This window comes from Arabidopsis lyrata, assembly GCF_000004255.2.
Source record: "Arabidopsis lyrata subsp. lyrata unplaced genomic scaffold ARALYscaffold_2, whole genome shotgun sequence".
Lineage (NCBI taxonomy): Eukaryota > Viridiplantae > Streptophyta > Magnoliopsida > Brassicales > Brassicaceae > Arabidopsis > Arabidopsis lyrata.
This window is the reverse complement of record NW_003302554.1, coordinates 8754126-8774518: the sequence shown is the minus strand read 5'-3', so window position 1 is coordinate 8774518 and position 20393 is coordinate 8754126. Positions and strand designations below refer to the sequence as shown.

Below are 20393 nucleotides of genomic sequence, written 5' to 3'. Positions count from 1 at the left end.
TGTCTCACTCATGATATATATAATAACTTGGGCATCCATTTCAAGTGCATATCCGATTTTTGCCCAGCAGAATTATGAAAATCCACGAGAGGCAACTGGGCGTATTGTATGTGCCAATTGCCATTTAGCTAATAAGCCCGTGGATATTGAGGTTCCACAAACGGTACTTCCTGATACTGTATTTGAAGCAGTTATTAAAATTCCTTATGATATGCAACTAAAACAAGTTCTAGCTAATGGTAAAAAAGGAGCTTTGAATGTGGGAGCTGTTCTTATTTTACCGGAGGGGTTTGAATTAGCCCCCCCCGATCGTATTTCACCCGAGATGAAAGAAAAGATAGGAAATCTGGCTTTTCAGAATTATCGCCCCAATAAAAAAAATATTCTTGTGATAGGTCCTGTTCCTGGTCAAAAATATAGTGAAATAACCTTTCCTATTCTTGCTCCGGACCCTGCTACTAATAAAGATGTTCACTTCTTAAAATATCCTATATATGTAGGTGGAAACAGGGGAAGGGGTCAGATTTATCCTGATGGTAGCAAAAGTAACAATACAGTTTATAATGCTACGGCAGGAGGGATAATAAGTAAAATTTTACGAAAAGAAAAAGGGGGATACGAAATAACCATAGTGGATGCATCAAATGGACGCGAAGTGATTGATATTATCCCTCGAGGCCTAGAACTTCTTATTTCAGAGGGCGAATCCATTAAACTCGATCAACCATTAACGAGTAATCCTAATGTGGGTGGATTTGGTCAGGGGGATGCGGAAATAGTACTTCAAGATCCATTACGTGTCCAAGGCCTTTTGTTCTTCTTAGGATCGGTTGTTTTGGCACAAATCTTTTTGGTTCTTAAAAAGAAACAGTTTGAGAAGGTCAATTATCCGAAATGAATTTTTAGATCTGTCTATTTAGCTTTATCAAATTCGTAAAAAAGAACAAAAAAATTATGAAAACCTTTTGCCTCTCTTTAGATTTGCTATTCCTTTTCGACTAGATGTCAGGAATTACTTGTATCATAGTCCTAATACTAGTATGTATATTGAGAAGAATTCACTTTACCCCCCCTTTATTTATTTTTCAATAAAACTTTGAAAAATGAGAAGGGGTGTGATGTAACTCTGTCGTTATTGACCAATTGAAATTGATAGAATGTATCAATAATCAAGAGTTTTTTTTTATTCGAATGGCAAAATTTGACTAGATACTAAAATAAGATAAGGAACACACGCGCCGAAAAAAAGGGGAACCATAAATCGGCGAAACAACAAGTTTTAGGGACTATAGGGAGTATTTTTTGTCTTGCTAGTCTTCGACACAAGAAAAGGAATTTTAGACATCCTTTTCTTGTGTCGATCTTGTCCTTCTTGATTCAATTCGTTAAAAAATCCTATTCTTAGTTTACATATATATTACTGTTTCTATATATATAACGTTTTAATATATATATATTAATATTAATTAATAGTATATATAATTATTATAGTATATAGAATTATTAATTAATAATATAAAAGTAGTTACTTTTTGTAGTTTTCTTTTTTTTTTTTCAATTTTGATGAAATACTAAATAAATAAAATAAGAAAAAACTTCTATTTCGATTCTATTATAGTATAGGTAGGCCTAATTTAAAATTTTAATGATAGATCTAATGATAAAAAATATTGTGTCAGCCGGGGAAGCAGGAAAAGGGAATTAAGTTATTCCCCTTTTTTATTCTATCTTTGAAAGGTTAAAAAAATACTATATGTTCGTAATCTACTAATCTAATTAAGTTCATTTTTCAAAAACACGATAAAAATTTGTTCTGATTATTAGCAGTTCAACGGGACCCCCTCGAATCAGACAAAGGAGGAAGAGTCGGGCCCCGTTGAGTTCTTATGTTTTCACGTCTATAACTCAGCTCATCCAATTTCTACAGGGATGAACCTAATCCTGAATATGAACCATAAAAGAAAATACCTATTAAACCGATCACAGGAATACCAGCTACAGTACCTATTACCCAAAGAGGATCCTTCCAGTAGTATCAGCCATTTATCCCGCTTCCCTCCACATTTCATCGAGTGGTCATGCTAGAAACATAAACAGTCAAAGATAATTATTTTATATAATCCATCCGAATGGGATAAGAAAATTACTACTCTTTCTTTTTTATTTTATTATTCTACGCTCTTTTCTTAATTGAAGAAATAATTCGAAAATAAAACAGCAAGTACAAAAATGAGTAATAACCCCCAATAGAGACTGGTACGATTTAATTCAACACTTTGTTCGTTCGGATTTGATTGTGTCATAGCTCTATAATTGAATTAGGTTTATCGTTGGATGAACTGCATTGCTGATATTGACCCCAAAAAAGAAACGGTAGGTACAGCTAGTCCATGAACAGCCAACCAGCGCACTGTAAAAATTGGATAGGTCCTATCTATAGTCATTGGGTCCTCCTAAAAAGATCTACTAAATTCGTCGAGTTGTTCCAAAGGATCAAAACGGCCTGTTATTAATGGAATGCCTTGTCGGCTCTCTGTAAAATACTCGTTTGGACGAGGGCTCCCGAACACATCGTAAGCTAAACCGGTGCTGACGAATAACCAGCCCGCAATGAATAGGGAAGGTATAGTAATGCTATGAATGACCCAGTATCGAATACTGGTAATAATATCAGCAAAAGAACGTTCTCCTGTGCTTCCAGACATACTGAACTCCAGATATTCTCGTAGGGAATCGATTCTGTAAAAGATGAATCAGTAAATTAAAATTCACTGAGATTTCATCTTTGTGAGATCGTCAATAAAGTACCAAGGGTATTTTTAGAGTCTACCGAATCAGTATAGCTATCCTTCTTCTGACACAGCAACGCAATTTGAATTAGTATAGAAATGGGGTGTTAGATAATTTCTTTTTTTCTTGCTTGTCGATGTATAACCGTGTCCCACTTTTTCAAATTACTGTAATCTATAGGGGCTTTGATCCTTTATTCGTTTTGGACTAGAAAATAAACTAAAGATTAGATAAAATGAAAATCCAAGAGGTTGGTTTATAATTCTACTAATTAATGAAGGAAATTTTCATATTGTCCCAAGTTAATTGAATTAAAAATTCATAAATTTGATTTTCATTGCATATGCATAATTGTAGAATAGATTTTTTTAATGATAATATGATCCCCTCCTTTTACTTTTTGTTTCATTTTAAGGAATTAATTTGCAGTAACAAGAAAAAGAAGAATAGTTTTGGATTGGATCAATTAAAAAGAACAACAAATAAAAATAATAAAAAAATACTAAATATTTGTAATGCGTGCATTGTTTTGTTGTATTCAATTCACAATTCAAAGGTTTTTTTCTTTCTTTAACTAACTACAAAGGTGATGGGTTTTTCACTCTATTTTCTATATAATCTCGAAAGAAAAAAACCTAAAACCTCGAAAGGAAACGATAATAGAAATTGCTAAGTACAAGTTTTAAAAATCTAGTTATCTTTTAAAATCTAGTTAAAATAAATAAATATTTTTTTGACTAATCTCGTTCTCCGTGTAGGATACCTCTTTTCTTTTTAGTCTCATTCGATAGATTAAATGAAGAAAACTGCTCTACTATTTAATCTAATGAGTTCAAATTTAAGTAAATTCAATTTAAAAAAAGTAGAAAGGGGCGTATTCTAGGTTCTAAGGTCAATTAAAAAAAAAAAAAAGAATCAAACAACTTATTTTCAAATTTTTACATATTAATTCAAAAAAAGTTATATGTTTTGGCTGAAGTTAGATAATAGAGTTATTTTTTTTATGTATTATTATTTTTTTTTTTTAATTTCTTAAAGAGTTTTTCAATTAATTAGTTACGTGAATTCTGACTCCTGAGATAGTGCAGATGCCAAAGACGATGAATTGAGTTCTTTTTATCTTTCTCTATTTTTGTTCATACCACCTATAATGATTGATAATTCACAAATTTTCAATTGAATTTTTTTAATTCTTGGAACTAGTTATCTTTCTCTATTTCTTAAAAAAAAATTTCAATTGAAACTTAGGGAAGTACTTTAGAAACATATGTATAAAAAACATATTTTATTGAGTCCCTTCATGCCTACTATAACTAGTTATTTCGGTTTTCTACTAGCAGCTTTAACTATAACCTCAGTTCTATTTATTGGTCTAAGCAAAATACGACTTATTTGAAATTAATTGAATGCAGATTTTTTTATAAAAAAGGATTTCGGTGGTATTTCATATGTTCGATAGTTCCTTACCGTGTTAATTACCCAATTTTGGTCATTGAGATTCATTGGCAATACAGATTAAGAGCTAGGAATAGATAGTACCTCTCTTTTCTCCCTTTCAAAAATGAAAACAAAAGAAAATTCAAATGATTGAAGTTTTTTTATTTGGAATCGTCTTAGGTCTAATTCCTATTACTTTGGCTGGATTATTCGTAACTGCTTATTTACAATACAGACGTGGTGATCAGTTGGACTTTTAATTAATTAACATCTCGTTTTTTTTACTGACCTCCTTCTTGCTTTCCTATGCGGGAGGTCTAATTAAGATTGCTGCTCAGTAATTTGCGAACAGTGGAATTTTGATACAATCTAATAAACAAGAGTGAAATCACGCTCTGTAGGATTTGAACCTACGACATTGGGTTTTGGAGACCCACGTTCTACCGAACTGAACTAAGAGCGTTTTTCTTGTTTTTTTTATAAAAAACGAAAAGGCTAGAAAGAGGGCATTCTTTAACCCGACTCGATTTTGTACGTATATACTATATCATACATAGTATATCATAAATTTCAGAATTAAATGTAAATGTATGTCCGATTAAAAAAAAATAGATCAAAATAGATACCTCGTTACTGCTCTTCTGAGCAGTAATAGGTAGGGATGACAGGATTTGAACCCGTGACATTTTGTACCCAAAACAAACGCGCTACCAAGCTGCGCTACATCCCTTTCAATAGGTTTACAGTGTCATTGTAGAGAATTCCTGTCTTGTTTTCCACATCCTTCTTCTTTTTTATTGGTATATCAAATTAATTTCGTCTTTTTTTTTTCTCATATCAGATAACAAAGATATAATTAAAAAATTTACTTTTTTTTTACAAAAATTCTCTCAATTTCAATTTTACATAAATAGGCGTTTACGTTTTCAAATGGAATCTATAAGATCGTTCTAGTAGACATAGACAATATTGAAATTCTAATTTTGAAAGCGGGGGGACGGAAGTTACGTATACAAATACAAGAACTTCTTAATTACATGTACATCTGTAGTTATATATATTACTATATATAATGTAATACAATAAAGAAGAAAGAAGGAGGATTTCAAATGCGAGATCTAAAAACATATCTTTCCGTAGCACCGGTACTAAGTACTCTATGGTTCGGTTCGTTAGCAGGTTTATTAATAGAGATTAATCGTTTATTTCCAGATGCATTAACATTTCCCTTTTTTTCATTCTAGTTATTAACATCAGAAAGGGGTGAAAAATTTAGAGATATAATCAACGATCGGGGACTAATCCCCCCCCCTCACTTTTTCTAATTTATTCTAAAAAACTTATTAGAAAAGGTGGGGGGGGGGGGAAAGGTCATAAAAACGAGGGTTCAGGATCCAATTAAATTAGTAATAGAACAAAAAAAGTGTTGCTAGGGAAAGAGTATCCTATGAGATACTTAAAAAAAAATACTGTACAAAGATTTTAAATATAGTTTTCACAAAATCATTGTATTACTTATTATTTTATTTTTATTTAATTAAAAATTAATAAAATATTCATTGCAACGAAATATTTCAGAATTTTTTTTAGTTAACAGCTTCTATTTTTTTGGTTCTTGTTCTTTCTGGATCCTAAAATTTAAATAGAAGATTGAGGTGAATCATAAATCCAAAGGAGGTTTCATGGCCAAGGGTAAAGATGTTCGAGTAAGAATTATTTTGGAATGTACCAGTTGTGTTCGAAATGATATTAAGAAAGAATCCGCGGGAATTTCCAGATATATTACTCAAAAGAATCGGCATAACACCCCTAGTCGATTGGAATTGAGAAAATTCTGTCCCTATTGTTATAAACATACAATTCACTGGGAAATCAAGAAATAGATCAAATTGAGTGCTTGTATGTCAACTTTTATTTTAAGAACAGGAATAATGCTAGTATCTATATATTATTACATTACATATATATATATATAAACAAATAAATCAATAGAAATAAATCTAATCCTATATTCTTAATTCTATATAGAAATAGAAATAGAAATCGTGTTTATTTTGATCCGATCAAAATAGGATTTTAGAGATAAGGAATAAAAATAAAAATTATGAATAAATCTAAGCGACTTTTTACTAAATCCAAGCGATCTTTTCGTAGGCGTTTGCCCCCGATCCAATCGGGGGATCGAATTGATTATAGAAACATGAGTTTAATTAGTCGATTTATTAGTGAACAAGGAAAAATATTATCTAGGCGGGTGAATAGAGTGACTTTAAAACAACAACGATTAATCACTATTGCTATAAAACAAGCTCGTATTTTATCTTTGTTACCTTTTCTTAATAATCAGAAACAATTTGAAAGAAGTGAGTCGACCCCTAGAACTACTAGCCTTAGAACCAGAAAAAAATAGACTTATTCTTCAATTTAATAACAATTCCAATCTGAAGGAATTAAAAAAGAGATTAATGTTTTGTTCAAAAAATCCAATCAAGAATAAAAATTTGATTGTTACGTCTGTATCTATCATAAAAAAAAAAAAAGAAAAGAATCGTCGAAAAGCATAACTCGTTTTTTCGCGACTATATACTCTCGTTTTGTTTTGACGACTTTTTTTTATAATACTAATTTCTACTCTACCTTCCCCGAGCTCATTCTCCTTAGAACTCTATTTCAAATATTTTCGTGGATTTCTTCCAATCCCCTTATTTTTTTATGTCATTCGAAATTGTATAAAGACAACTCCTATTTAATAGAGCTATTTGTGCAAGTATTTTCCGATTAAGAAGTAATTGCTTCTTGTACAGATTGTGTATGAATTGATTATAACTATAGAATACCCCCATTTCGTGAATTACGGCATTTATTCGAGTGATCCATAAACGGCGAAAATCTCTTTTTCTTTTACCCCTATCCCGATGAGCCGAAACTAAAGCTCTTATTCTCTGTTGAGTCATAGTTCGTGTAAGTCGTGAATGAGCCCCTCGAAAGCTTGATGCAAATAAACGAAGTTTTGTTCTACGCCTCCGAGCTATATATCCGCGTTTAATTCTAGTCATTGAATAAATCAAACTTTGATGAATAACTAATTCTTTTTTTAGTTATTCTTTTCCCCTTTACTAGTCTATTAATAACCAAACGAATTATTCCAATGTATAAAAAAAATTCCAATGGCTTTTGCTACTCTAACCTTCCCCACCACTATTTTTTGCTAGGTATTTTCCTTTGCTTTGAAAGGAGAAATTCCCTTGATATAAAAAAATAGAATTGGATAAATAGTGGGTTCCATCGTTTCTATGGTTACTTCTAAAACGGTGAGGTCCTCTCTATACACCGGAGCTCCTTCTTTTAATTAATCAATACTATTGGTAACTTGTACAATTCACATTCTTTGGCTCTACCCCATGAATATTCCAGTAATAGGTCTTTCACAATGAGATCCCCTTTATACAGTAACGGTATTTCATTTTTAAAATTGATTAGGTCATTTACCCTGTTAGTCCGTTCTTTTCTTTCAAGAGTGGAATTTTTTTTCTAAAAAATGAAATTTCCCCCGCTTAATGGATAATCATTTGTTATCATTGGGGGTTTTCTAAAAAATGGAGTTGATTGGATTTGCACCAATGTAAACCATAAGTTTCAGACACAATAGAATATATGAACGATCTATATTTTTTAAATAATGAATCGAGTTCGTCCATTCTATTTTATTCACAGGTACTGATCCGTGATATTTCAAAAAGAATTTACTTTTTATGTCTCAGTCTATGATCTAAACGAGTCGCACATACACCCGAGTACATGTTCCTCGTCGCTGAGGGCATCCCCGAAGCGCTGGGGATTTCGTGACGTTTCGGATTGGCTGTCTTGTATTTCTAATAAGTTGTTTAATGGTTGGCATACGGAATCATATAAATAATGGGCTGGTTTAGATTAGTTCTAACCGGCTAATTCTGAATTACTTCTCTTCAAGATTCTCTTCAATATTTTTTTATATTGAAGAGAATATGAAACTAAACCTTTAATCTAAAAAGATATAAAATTAGAAATTGTAGATTTGCATGAAATCGCTCCTATTTTTTATTGAACCGCTACAAGATCAACAATTCCATGAGCTTGGGCTTCTGTTGCTGACATAAAAACATCCCTTTCCATGTCTTCGGATACAACCCATATAGGTTTGCCCGTTCTTTGTACATAAACCCTTGTGATGGTTTCGCGAAGTTTTAGTAATTCTTCCGCTTCCAAGATAAATTCTCCCGTTTGTGCCTCATAAAACGAGCTAGCGGGTTGATGGATCATTACCCTGATGATATAATAGAAAAGGTTTTTCTATTTCGCAGAATGAGACGGGATAACCAAAACAAAAAAAAACAGATAAAATTGAATAACCGTACAGGCTTTTTTTGTGCATTGCATACGGCTCCACAATGGAATTGACTTTTTTGACCTTTCCTTTTGGCGAAAGAAAACAAAATATAGGTTGTATTATACGCAGATCCAGAAATCATCCAATTACCATCCTTCTTTTTTTTGTAGGAGTTAAAAAAATACTATGATGGTTCCGTTGCTTTATATATCATTTTTTTGATTCGTCTATGATTCAGCAATCCCAAAGTGTCTTTTTTTTTTTTTTTTGTACGGTGTGAAAACAAAGTTTGTGACGCTGAAATGTGCCCGAATAGGTAAGATATCATTTGAAAAACCTCTTCCTTATCTCATACTACTCTTTCAATATATAATCGAATTTTTTTTTTAATCTAAAAAATTTCATATTGAATTCGAAGTGCCATGCTATTATTACTTAACTAATTCATATTTACGATGGCGAAGGCATAGTATTTTTTTCGAGAAAAAAAAAACTCATTGGCGCCAAGCGTGAGGGAATGCTATACGTTTGGTAATTGCTCCTCCGACCAGGATAAAGGATGCTATTGAAGCGGCCAATCCCATGCATATTGTCTGTACATCGGGTCGCACAAATTGCATAGTATCATAAATAGCCATTCCAGATATTACCCATCCACCAGGAGAGTTTATAAACAAATAAAGATCTTTGGTATCCTTTTCTATACTGAGATATATCATAAGACTAATAAGTTGATTCGAGATTTCGGTATCAACCTCTTGGCCTAAAAAAAATAATCTTTCTCGATAAAGTCGGTTGATTAGGATAAATTTTTATTCCTTAGGAGCCGTACAGGCACCTTTTGGTGCATACGGTTCAACAAAAATTGTGAAAAAATCAATGTGTCGATTCCAACCTCCCCTTTTTTCATAGAGGGTTTTTCTTTCTAACTTATAACGGAAGGGCTTGCTCCCAAAAGTAAAAGAAAATTTTAGTTTTGGTGCCTTGTACCTTGTATTAGATATTATAATCCTCTAATAAAACGATTGATTAACCCTGTCAGACTCATTTGATTCATTGATATTTTTTTTTCATCGAGATTCAGTTGAAATGGCGATGGTTTTTTCTTGTTCCTGAACGGGCTTCTTCCTTTTTTTATTCCATTTTTTAGGTTTATGCTCTACCCCGAGTAAAAGGAAAAATTTGCCCGATTTTGATTTGCACATATAGGACAAATGAACCAAATACCGCGTCTTTTTTTACTACTCCTTCTTTTTTTTTTCAATTCATTTCTTTCACATGTCTTCTGTCAAATAGTCAAAAAATTTTGAATTATATTATTTGATTTGAGCAACAGTTTTAGATCGCCCTGTTTCAATTTTTTTTATAGAATTTTTATCATAATTTTACATATCATATAAGTAGTAATTATAAAAATATTATATATTAATTATCAATTGGGTTTTTGCTAAACGGAGCCTGGATACTTCATTTTATTAGTCCGATCACGTAAACCATAAAAAAATTTTGATAATCTAATATCAATTTAAATACTCCCTGCATTTAATTCCACTTTATTTTTTGCGCTTCGCGTTACAAATTTTTGAAAATTCAATCAATCTTTTTGAGCGAAACAGAGGATATCTCGATCGAGGGAGAAAATGGGGAAATCCCATATAGCCCGATATATCTGACAAGTCGCACTATATGTCAACCCAAGATGTATCTCCTTCTCCAGGACTTCGAAAAGGTACTTTTGGAACGCCAATAGGCATGAAATGAAAAAAAAGAGAATGAAGTTCTCTATTTCACTTTGATGTGGAAACGTAAAATTGGGGTTTCGGTTTTTAATACTATTATCCTTTTTTCCTACTTTATTAATCATATTTAAATTAATGATATTTAATACATAAGTTGAATAAGCTAAAATAAAATATAAAATAAAAGTAAAGTAAGAGAGAATGAATAAAACTAAAGGAAATTTTTTACGAACGGGCTTCTGAATGATCAACAATAATAGCTATCTTGGTTCATATAAAATAGGATTCACCCCCATTGCATATTGGTACTTATCGGATATAGAATAGATCCGCTTCCCTTTTTTCTATGAATTGAATTGTTCCATTATTACTAACAGAATAGAACAAATATTAATCCTTTCTCCGAAATAATTACCTAAAAAGGGGGGTACGTAGCATAGTTTTTTCCAATGCAATAAAGTTACATAGTGTCTATTTTTCGTTGATAAAGGGGTATTTCCATGGGTTTGCCTTGGTATCGTGTTCATACTGTTGTATTGAATGATCCCGGTCGTTTACTTTCTGTTCATATAATGCATACTGCTCTGGTTGCTGGTTGGGCTGGTTCGATGGCTCTATATGAATTAGCAGTTTTTGATCCCTCCGACCCCGTTCTTGATCCAATGTGGAGACAAGGTATGTTCGTTATACCTTTCATGACTCGTTTAGGAATAACCAATTCGTGGGGCGGTTGGAATATTACAGGAGGGACTATAACGAATCCGGGTCTTTGGAGTTACGAAGGGGTAGCCGGAGCACATATCGTGTTTTCTGGTTTGTGCTTCTTGGCAGCTATTTGGCATTGGGTATATTGGGATCTAGAAATTTTTTGTGATGAACGTACAGGAAAACCTTCTTTGGATTTGCCCAAGATTTTTGGAATTCATTTATTTCTTTCAGGAGTGGCTTGCTTCGGTTTTGGCGCATTTCATGTAACAGGATTATATGGTCCTGGAATATGGGTATCCGACCCTTATGGACTAACCGGAAAGGTCCAACCCGTAAACCCGGCGTGGGGCGTGGAGGGTTTTGACCCTTTTGTTCCGGGAGGAATAGCCTCTCATCATATTGCAGCAGGGACGTTGGGTATATTAGCGGGCCTATTCCATCTTAGTGTTCGTCCGCCTCAACGTCTATACAAAGGATTACGTATGGGCAATATTGAAACCGTTCTTTCCAGTAGTATTGCTGCTGTCTTTTTTGCAGCTTTTGTTGTTGCTGGAACTATGTGGTATGGTTCTGCAACTACTCCTATCGAATTATTTGGTCCTACTCGTTATCAATGGGATCAGGGATACTTTCAACAAGAAATATATCGAAGAGTTAGTGCTGGACTGGCTGAAAATCAAAGTTTATCAGAAGCTTGGGCTAAAATTCCTGAAAAATTAGCTTTTTATGATTATATTGGTAATAATCCAGCAAAAGGGGGGTTATTCCGAGCAGGTTCAATGGACAATGGGGATGGAATAGCTGTTGGATGGTTGGGCCACCCCGTCTTTAGGAATAAAGAAGGGCGTGAACTTTTTGTACGCCGTATGCCTACTTTTTTTGAAACTTTTCCGGTTGTTTTGGTAGACGGAGACGGAATTGTTAGAGCCGACGTCCCGTTTAGAAGGGCAGAATCAAAATATAGTGTCGAACAAGTAGGTGTAACTGTTGAGTTTTATGGTGGTGAACTCAATGGAGTGAGTTATAGTGATCCCGCAACTGTGAAAAAATATGCTAGACGGGCTCAATTGGGTGAGATTTTTGAATTAGATCGTGCGACTTTGAAATCCGATGGTGTTTTTCGTAGCAGCCCAAGAGGTTGGTTTACGTTTGGACATGCTTCGTTTGCTCTACTTTTCTTCTTTGGACACATTTGGCATGGTGCTAGAACCCTCTTCAGAGATGTTTTTGCTGGTATTGATCCAGATTTGGATGCTCAAGTGGAATTTGGGGCATTCCAAAAACTTGGAGATCCAACTACAAAACGACAAGCAGTCTGATGCAACATTGCTTTTTTTCTTCTAGTTTCTGTTTATTATTTTATTTAATAGGTAGGGTACTGTAGGAATCTTGATTTAAATCGCTGCCGTTTCTTTGACTCTTTTTCTGTCTTTATCCAGAGGGATACTCCCAAGTAAACAAAACAGGTATGAAAGCTATAATTGTAAACCACGATCAAATTTATGGAAGCATTGGTTTATACATTTCTCTTAGTATCCACTTTAGGGATAATTTTTTTCGCTATTTTTTTTCGGGAACCACCTAAAATTTCAACTAAAAAATGAAAAAAATTTTCATTATTTTCATTGACGTAATCAGCCTCCAAATATTTGGAGGCTGATTACGTCAACTAGTCCCCGTGTTCCTCGAATGGATCTCTTAGTTGTTGAGAGGGTTGCCCAAAGGCAGTATATAGAGCATACCCAGTAAAACTTACAAGTAACCCAGATATAAAGATGGCGACTAGGGTTGCTGTTTCCATTATTATAGAATTGAAAGACCACACCGGATCTATGCTAAGATCATTTATTTACAACGGAATGGTATACAAAGTCAACAGATCGTAATGAATACAAAATAAGATTTATGGCTACACAAACTGTTGAGGATAGTTCTAGATCTGGTCCAAGAAGCACTACTGTAGGGAAGTTATTGAAACCATTGAATTCCGAATATGGTAAAGTAGCTCCTGGATGGGGAACGACCCCTTTGATGGGTGTTGCAATGGCTCTATTTGCGGTATTCCTATCTATTATTTTGGAGATTTATAATTCTTCTGTTCTACTGGATGGAATTTCAGTGAATTAGACTGAGAAGAATCTTGAAGTTCTAGCTTTTAGCTCGGTACAAAAACGTAAAGTATGTAGGTCTAACAACTTTAGCCTATTCTCCTTTGGTAGTTCGGCCGCGAAAATTTTTTCTGCATTGTATATTTCCGGAATATGAGTGTGTGACTTGTTAGAATTGACCCTATGGATAGTACAGAGAATGGGGTCTGTCATCTTTATCAAGATGGTTTTACTTCGTCGGATATTCATTCGAATATCTGGAGCACGAAATAGATCAAATAGATCACAAAGTATTCGAACTATGATTCATACTTAATACTCAGACCTCGTAGCCGGACTTCTTTCCGTTCTATCTTATAAACTTTAATAAATCAAAAAATTTTTCTGCTTTTAAACTCTTATTTGGATCAAAGGACAAACGCTTCTTTGTATTTTATGTTTTTAGTCATTATAGCTATTTTTTTGATTGAATAAGTGATGATCCAATGGTTCTCACTCAGTGAACTTTGGACTTTGAAGGTTTCATTGAATTATCGTGGTTCTCGTATGAATCTGAGGTTTCAATTGATTAGTTAAGTAGGGTCTTAACAAGAGAATTCCTATCAATAATAAAGAAAACAAGAAGAAATCCCTATCCCCGTTCCATACAAATACCAAATAAAAAAGACAATAAAGATAGGTAATCTAGAAGATTCAAGAGGCCTGTAACGATCAACACAACATAAAGACGAATGAGCTTACTTGATTTTTTGGCATTTAACCACAAAGACGAGCTTTCGCATTTTGACTCTTTCATATCTTTAAATAATATTGAATAAGAGACAAGTTTAAAACTTTATATTCCATATCTGTTTCAATCAGTATTTAGGTCTTTTTTTGTTTGAGCTGTACGAGATGAAATTCTCATATACAGTTCTTGGAGGGGGAGTAACCTTGGTTTACCTATCTCAATAAAGTTTATGATTGGTTCGAAGAACGCCTTGAGATTCAGGCGATTGCAGATGATATAACTAGTAAATATGTTCCTCCGCATGTCAACATATTTTATTGTCTAGGCGGAATTACCCTTACTTGTTTTTTAGTACAAGTAGCTACGGGATTTGCTATGACTTTTTATTACCGTCCAACCGTTACTGAAGCTTTTGCTTCTGTTCAATATATAATGACTGAAGCTAACTTTGGTTGGTTAATCCGATCAGTTCATCGATGGTCGGCAAGTATGATGGTCCTAATGATGATCCTGCACGTATTTCGTGTATACCTCACCGGTGGTTTTAAAAAACCTCGCGAATTAACTTGGGTTACTGGTGTGGTTCTGGGTGTATTGACCGCATCTTTTGGTGTAACAGGTTATTCTTTACCTTGGGATCAAATTGGTTATTGGGCAGTCAAAATTGTAACAGGTGTACCTGACGCTATTCCGGTAATAGGATCACCTCTTGTAGAATTATTACGCGGAAGTGCTAGTGTTGGACAATCCACTTTGACTCGTTTTTATAGTTTACACACTTTTGTATTACCTCTTCTTACGGCCGTCTTTATGTTAATGCATTTCCTAATGATACGTAAGCAAGGTATTTCTGGTCCCTTATAAATAATATAGATTCTAGATATTTGTACTTACTTATTACTTGGTGAAGGAACGATAGTATTTTATTGCTATAAATATGGATTATTAAAAAAATAAGACATGTATTTGGATATTTCCCTTCAACTCCACAATATTTTATTATTTTTTTGACATAAAAAGTTGAAGGGAATTCTATGAAGAGATAATGGATTATGGGAGTGTGTGACTTGAACTATTGATCGGGCCGTGCAGAAATATGACTTTATCTGCTACATTGGAATTCACAACCAAATGTGTCTTTGTTCCAACCACTGTGTAAGCCCCATACAGGGGATAGGCTGGTTCACTTTAAGAGAATCTTTTCTATGATCATACCCGACGCTGCCGTGGATGAGTGGGCTCCGTAAAATCCAGTAGATTAAGGGATGGAACATAATCCTGATTATGTTTTTAGTTATTTTGGACTAAAAAAAAGAAAATAATTAAAAGAAAATAATTAATAGTATGTAAATGCATTCATTTTCTCTGCATCGACTCGATTTATGATACTATCGGAGTGAATACAGGATCTAATGAAGAGTAGAGGGTAGACTCCATTAGTAACAAGTAAATCCTTTGTATTTGAAAAATCTCGATATAATTTTTGAGATTAAGGACAAATTTATAAGGTATGAGACGACCCAGAAAGCACTTAATTTTTTTAAGCTTACGTGGGTGTTGAGCATTTACCTGTAAGAATGGAATTTCTGGAATCTTTAGTTGCAATAACTTTGGAATCGGATAATTCTTTTTTTACATATTAAATTATATTTTTTGTATGTATTCATTTAGTTTGGTTAATTCTTGCTCGAGCCGGATGATAAAAAATTATCATGTCCGGTTCCCTCGGGGGATGGATCCATAAGAATTCACCTATCCCAATAACAAAAAAACCAGATTTGAATGATCCTGTATTACGAGCTAAATTAGCTAAAGGTATGGGTCACAATTATTACGGGGAACCCGCATGGCCCAACGACCTTTTATATATTTTTCCAGTAGTCATTCTTGGTACCATTGCCTGTAACGTAGGCTTAGCGGTTTTAGAACCATCAATGATTGGTGAACCTGCGGATCCTTTTGCAACTCCTTTGGAAATATTACCTGAATGGTATTTCTTTCCTGTATTTCAAATACTTCGTACAGTGCCTAACAAATTATTGGGTGTTCTTTTAATGGTTTCAGTACCAGCGGGATTATTAACCGTACCCTTTTTGGAAAATGTTAATAAGTTTCAAAATCCATTTCGTCGTCCAGTAGCGACAACCGTTTTTTTGATTGGCACCGCGGCGGCCCTGTGGTTAGGTATTGGAGCAACATTACCGATTGATAAATCTCTAACTTTAGGTCTTTTTTAATTAAATTTATTCAATTGTAAAATAAACGACGTGGGTATCTAGGGAGTAGTCATTTCCAAATGAATTCTCCCTAGATACATATCTAATTAATTTAATTAATTAATTAAAATGGGTTCGACTGGAAAATCGAAATTACGTTGAAGGTTTAAAATCCATTTCAATTTGAAATTGAAATGCTTTTTCTATTTTTTTTCTAGAATGTCTAATATCTTTTTTACATCTTCTACGTGAAAATGTTCAATTTTGATAAGGTCTTCTTGACTGTTATTCAAAAGGTCCAATAATGTATGTATATTGGACTTTTTGAGACAATTGTAGATTCTGGGAGGCAATTCTAATTGGTCAATAAAAATATATTGAAAGGCTAGTTCTTTTGTTTTTTTTCTTAGGTTAACTAATCTATTATGAAAAGGAAAAAAGGGTAAAGTAACTTGATGCTGATTGTTCTCTAAATAGAACGTTTCTTCTTCTACATGTAGAAAAGGAATAAATAAATTAATCAAATTCCGGGAGGCTTCATGAAGTGCTTCTTTAGGAGTTAAACTTCCATTTGTCCATATTTCTAGAAAAAGAATCTCTTGTTTTTCATTCCCATTCCCATAAGAATGAATACTATGATTCGCGTTTTCAACAGGCATGAATACAGCATCGATAGGATAACTTCTGTCTTCAAAGTTATTTGACATTTTTAGACTATATCCGCGATTCCTCTCGATTTTTAATTCAATACACAAATCTATTGTTTCCGTTAAGGTAGCTATATGCTGTGTATTATCAATGATTTCTACAGAGGGCGGTAAAATTATGTCTCGAGCAGTTATATATCCAGGACCTTGGACACAAATAAGCGCGTTGCGCGTTCCATATAGATTACTTCTTAATACAATCTCGTTCAAATTCATTAAAATTTCATGTACTGATTCTTGAATACCTACTATGTTAGAATAGTCATGTGGTATGTTCTCAGATTTTGCACGTGTAATACATGTTCCTTCTATTTCGCCAAGTAAAGCTCTTCGCATCGCAATGCCTATTGTGTCGGCTTGACCTTTCATAAGTGGAGACAGAATAAAGCGTCCATAATAAAGACGCTTACTGTCTCTTTTTGATTCAACACACTTCCACTGTAGTGTCCGAGTAGATACTTTGACTTTCTCTCGAACCATAGTAATTTTATTTGATCAGATCATTGAATCGTTTATTTCTCTTGAAACCCTTTCAGCCTTTATTTAGTTCTATACACGTCTTTTTTTAGGGGGTCTACAACCATTATGTGGCATAGGGGTTACATCTCGTACGAAACTTAAAAGTATACCGCTTCTACGAATAGCTCGTAATGCTGCATCTCTTCCGAGTCCAGGGCCTTTTATCCTTACTTCAGCTCGTTGCATACCTTGATCCACTACTGCTCGAATAGCATTTCCTGCTGCGGTTTGGGCAGCAAAAGGCGTTCCTCTTCTTGTACCCCGGAATCCACAAGTACCCGCGGAGGACCAAGAAATCACCCGACCCCGTACATCTGTAACGGTCACAATGGTATTGTTGAAACTTGCTTGAACATGAATAACTCCCTTTGGTATTCTACGTACATTTTTACGTGAACCACTACGTGTATTTTTACGCGAACCAATTCTTAATATAGGTTTTGCCATATTTTTTCATTTCACAAGAAATATATGGATATATCCATTTCATGTCAAAACAGACCCTTTTTTCCAACTCTTTGGAAGTGCCTTTTCCTTTACTTTAGTTCCTTTAGTAAGATTATCCTTGTCTTTGTTTATGCCTCGGGTTGGAACAAATTACTATAATTCGTCCCCTCCTGCGGATTAGTCGACACTTTTCACAAATTTTACGAACGGAAGCCCTTATTTTCATAGTTGTTATTCCTTAATTCTGTGAATATATTTATTGGTGGACGAAAAAAAGGTTTCTTGATATTTTTGAATCTTGAATTGTATCTTCGTGAAAGGAATGGTTGAAATTGAAAAAACCACTTACTTATTTGAATCCTTGTTATGGAGTCTAGAAAATGGCTGTCCCCTGATTAACTTATACCTAAGAACTTACTAAAAATTTTACCTTTTTCTCCTATAGGTATACCTATACAAAAATATGTCGAATCCTTTCAGAAGCATGAACTAAAAAAAAATTTTTAGTATCTAAACAAAATCGAACCATGCCGTTCGGAAGTGATTCAGAAAGAAAACTTTCATTAATTCATTTTTTCTTTAATTTCATTCGAAGTAAAACATCCGAAACTTTTTTGAACAGGGGTGGTATTACACAACCCCCTTTTTTTCACAAATCGTAAGTTCCAGATATGTAATTTTTATATTAGAAGGATTACCATATATAACACAAAATTTCTCCGCCGATTCTTTTTAGTCGAGCTTCTCGGTCTGTCATTATACCTTGAGAAGTCGAAAGGATTACAATTCCTATTCCGCCTAAAATTCGTGGAATTCGTTGAGAGTTAGAATAGATTCGTAGACCCGGCCGACTTATTCTCTTTAAATTTAAAATCGTTTTATAGGATTCTTTCTTATTTCGTCTGTGTCTTAGGGTTAAAATCAAAAAATATTGGTTGCTTTCGCGATGTTTCCTTACGTTTTCGATAAAACCCTCTCGTAAAAGGATTTTAACAATACTTTCGGTGATGTTAGTCGATCCTATCCGAACCGTTCCTTTTCTATTCATGTCAGCATTTCGTATAGAGGTTATTATATCAGCAATAGTGTCTTTCCCCATGATAAGTTAAAATTCCTTATTGTTCTATAATTTTGATATAATCAACATGTTCTTTTTCTTTTATTTATATATAGATATAGACGAATTATATATTAATATATGAATTAAATTCTTAATATTTTATTATTAAGGGTATATGCGTGATACACAATCTATTAATTAATTTTATTTCAATACCAGTTTTTTTAATCCTATACTAAACTATCGATATTTAGATCTTATAATACCTCAGGAGCTAATGAAACTATTTTAGTAAAGTTTAATTGTCTCAATTCCCGTGGGATCGCCCCAAAAACTCGAGTTCCTTTTGGATTTCCTTCTTGATCAATGACAACTGCGGCATTGTCATCATATCGTATTATCGTCCCATTATTACGTTTGAGTTCTTTACAAGTACGTACAATTACAGCTCTAATCACTTCTGATCTTTCTAGAGGAGTATTTGGTATTGCTTCTTTGATTACAGCAACAATAACGTCACCAATATGAGCATATCGGCGATTACTAGCTCCTATTATTCGAATACACATCAATTCTCGAGCCCCGCTGTTGTCTGCTACATTCAAATAGGTTTGTGGTTGAATCATATCATTTTTTTTGTATCTCTTCTTTTAATGCAAAGGACGAAGTAAAAAAATATTGTTTGTCAAAAAAATAAAATTGATAATCTTTTTATCCTTAAATGTTATTTAGCTTTTTCATTCTATATTCCTATTCAGAAATAATGAATTGGGTTTTTATAGGCATTTTTGATGCCGCTATTGAAATAGCTTTTCTGGCTATATTTTCGGGTACACCACCCATTTCATAAAGGATTTTACCTGGTTTAACCACAGCTACCCAATACTCGGGGGATCCTTTCCCAGAACCCATACGCGTTTCCGCAGGTCTTACTGTAACTGGTTTGTCTGGAAATATACGTACCCAAATTTTTCCACCACGTCGTACATTTCGTGTCATTGCTCGTCGCCCTGCTTCTATTTGTCTAGATGTGATCCAAGCGGGTTCAAGTGTTTGAAGAGCATATCTGCCAAAACAAATACGATTCCCACGAGAAGATATTCCTTTTAGTCTTCCTCGATGTTGTTTACGAAATCTGGTTCTTTTTGGGTTATAGTTGATGGTTCTAAATTAGAAATTCCATCTCTACTACAGAACTGAACGTGAGAGTTTCTTCTCATCCAGCTCCTCGCGAATAAAAGGAATAAAAAAGCTTGTATTAAGATATAGATGTAGTTAATGATTAATTCTATTAATCATGGTATTAAATTTCATCTGATCTCTTCTAAATTTGTGTATGTCTTTTTCGAAATCGAATCCAAGATGAATTCTATTTATTTAAAAATAACGTAATATCATCATCTCGAATGTCGTTTTTATTAGCGTTAGAATATTCTAACAAATCCTTATTTTCTTTTATCTTTTTAAATTTTTTTTCGTATTTTATTACTTTTATTAAAAAAAAAAAGATTCGCTGGCGAATATTTACTCTTTCAATATCTATATTAAGTTTGATGTTTATCCCAG

General features: G+C 33.6%; 1 protein-coding gene and 1 non-coding gene across 2 annotated transcripts; one reads left to right on the top strand and one right to left on the bottom strand.

Moving 5' to 3' along the window:
• Window positions 1–4616: 4616 nt before the first annotated feature.
• TRNAW-CCA lies at window positions 4617–4690 on the bottom strand. The gene has a single exon. It is a non-coding gene; the product is annotated as a tRNA-Trp (tRNA).
• An 8535-nt stretch (window positions 4691–13225) lies between these two features.
• LOC9324403 (cytochrome b6) lies at window positions 13226–14938 on the top strand. The gene is made up of 2 exons (XM_021035597.1): window positions 13226–13307; window positions 14101–14938. The coding sequence occupies exons 1-2, from the start codon at window positions 13302–13304 to the stop codon at window positions 14740–14742; spliced, it is 648 nt and encodes a 215-aa protein (XP_020891256.1). The 5' UTR covers window positions 13226–13301; the 3' UTR covers window positions 14743–14938.
• Window positions 14939–20393: the final 5455 nt, after the last annotated feature.